Genomic DNA, 2,470 nt, shown 5'->3' on the forward strand with positions numbered 1-2,470 from the left:
GCATTCGAAGGCTGCATACGTCGTCGAGGCTGTCTCATTTCAGAAAAGCAAGTAGGACACTCCGAATGCGACCTTTGAATGCGACCTTCTTTCACAGGAATTCGGAGGATGCATGAGGTGTATCCTTCGCTGCTACAGATAACCCACAATTCTTTGCGTCGCCGTAAACAACCGTTGTTAATTTGAAAAATGCCGGCGCCGGCAGATGTACACACAAGCGCAGATGTGGTGTTCTGTTTACAACTTACCTTAAATCACCTCGGTAAAAACGGATCAACTTTTTTTCTCTAACAGATGTCTGCTGTACGTACGCTGCAGCTCCTCAAACATTGAACAAAATAAAACAAGTAAAAGCATTTTTTTTTTTCTAATTACTTACCAAATTTAGAAATATTTTTCCTTCATTTAAGTAGTGTGAGAGCGCAATGATGCTCAATGTGTTGGCATAGCAACGTGATACTTCCTGTTTCCTTTTCCGCCTGTCCTACGAAGGCCGGCTCGTTTAATTCTTGGTTGAGGACACTTCGTATATGCATCCTACAGAGGATTCGACCTCCGGAGGGCGCAGCCTTCTAAATGAGACACAGCTAGTGAATCATTTTGCGAAGCAATTGACCTATCAGTTAGCCCCTCCCCTCGAACGCAGATGAGCCAATGGCAGTCGAGTATCAGTTGCACGGGGAGCGGAACTCGGACATCTGACATCTGTTTCAGAGCCATAGAGAAACATTGGAAGATCCGAAGCTCGCATCGGTTTAATGGTGTTTATGCTACAAAAATGGAAAAACTATGTGCCTAGGGTACTTGTAACACTAATTCCAGTTATCCTGAGAGGATAGACAATGTCATTTATTTTATTCCATTTCCTAAACCCAACCAAAACAGAGCAAAATGTCCCTAAGCATTCAACCCCAATCACAATGAAGACGAAAACGTTCATTTTCTGGTTGTCATACTCTCATTAAGTTGCACTTTTCATCTGCTCAAGCAGAACGTTAATGTTATCTTGTGCTTCAGCAAGGTACGTTATCTCTGGCTAAAACTAGCTAACGTTAGCATTAAAGTTAGTGAGTCCATGCTAACGTACAAACCTTAATAGCGAACTGTTCTCACGTCGTGTACCGTGCAGCGAAAGTCAAAAACACATAAACGAAGGTCTATAATCGAGTGGCTCTCCATATTAATCTGGTTAAATGTAAATTAATTTAATCTTACTCTGCGGTATATGAACGGTGTTGATCCGGGATGTTGTCATTGCGATCGTGACGACCGTAACATAATTCTCCCGTTTGCATTGTGATCTGTATTTTTACATATTTATTTTAATATATTTTATATATCCCTCCATGGCATTTTTAAGTCCCACTTGAAGGTCCATCTGTGTCCCAAATGTATCAGAAACACCTCGGAAGAAGGTTTTCACTGACAGCTGTCATTGTAAGACAGTGAGCAACTGATGCAACAGTGTTTGTCCGAGTGAGCAACAGTAACTAAGGGGGCGGGGCTTACAGATAGGTCAATTGGTTCAATTGATTCGAAGCTTCGAAATGGTTCGTTTCTCCCATCACCACCATTACATACATCAAGTTTCACATCATCTTTTTCCATTGGAGAAAACCACTTTCCTCAAATGACTTGAGTTTTGTACTTGCCTTCCCATTGCTGGAGTGGATGAGCAGGTGATGTGGACGAATCAAATCTTCACTGGCAGCTGCTTCTAGTACAGGTGTATTCGTCCATGACGTCACATGTCAAGGCATCCTCATCCGGGGCTTTCTCACGTGTCCAGGTGTGCTAAGGAGACGTGGCATGTCCTGACATGAGGAAGTGAAAACAAAACCGCACAATCAGCACAGAACGATGTGTAACGTTCACAAGTTCACTTGTAGACCTAAGCGACAGATCACAATCAATGTCTAGTTAGTTGCCTACATAGACATCATTCATCGGGGCTTTCAAAGGCGCCTACGAGCCTCATACTTCACGAATCGCACACCCTACATGCTCTCTAGATAGGCAGCTCACTAGATTTTGAAACACCACCACAGCTGACGTCTGATCAGGCCGAGAACAGTTTCGATGATAAACGGATGCCTTATTTCATAGTTAAAAGCAGGTCTGTGAGGTTTTGGAGAGACGGACTCGACTGATTACACGCTGTCAGATGTGTTTATCCTCTGGCCAGATAAATATAAATATCTGTAAGATCGCAGGAATGTGTTCTCACCGTTCGGCTAACGTTACATCAGGGACGGATGCGCCAATAATAGAGCCATCCTCTGAGATTTATGAATTCAGTGGTCCTATGATTGAAATCCACTCGGTGAACAAAAAGATGGCACTTCAGTTCCTTTTGGCAGCGGTGATCGTTCAAATGTGGTCGAGAAAAGCCGCTAATTCCCGATAGTAACCGAGCAACAGCTCAGTTCGGTAGTAAAAACTGTCAGTGCGCGTGCGTGCCCAATCCGGA

The 2,470-nt window shown here is 43.4% G+C and overlaps 1 protein-coding gene across 2 annotated transcripts in view; it reads right to left on the reverse strand.

Moving 5' to 3' along the window:
- LOC107747713 (ectonucleoside triphosphate diphosphohydrolase 4-like) overlaps positions 1–2,470 on the reverse strand; it is a 16,461-nt gene extending 13,991 nt beyond the window's left edge. For both annotated transcript variants that reach the window (XM_016562307.1, XM_016562306.1), the window contains exons 1-2: positions 2,228–2,470; positions 1,653–1,814 (exon numbers count right to left, since the gene is read on the reverse strand). In XM_016562307.1, coding sequence (XP_016417793.1) covers positions 1,653–1,660 — 8 coding nt within the window. In that variant the 5' untranslated portion in view covers positions 1,661–1,814; positions 2,228–2,470. The remainder of the gene's footprint in view (positions 1–1,652; positions 1,815–2,227) is intronic.

This window comes from Sinocyclocheilus rhinocerous, unplaced genomic scaffold (genome assembly GCF_001515625.1).
Source record: "Sinocyclocheilus rhinocerous isolate Xijiao unplaced genomic scaffold, SAMN03320098_v1.1 scaffold2816, whole genome shotgun sequence".
Lineage (NCBI taxonomy): Eukaryota > Metazoa > Chordata > Actinopteri > Cypriniformes > Cyprinidae > Sinocyclocheilus > Sinocyclocheilus rhinocerous.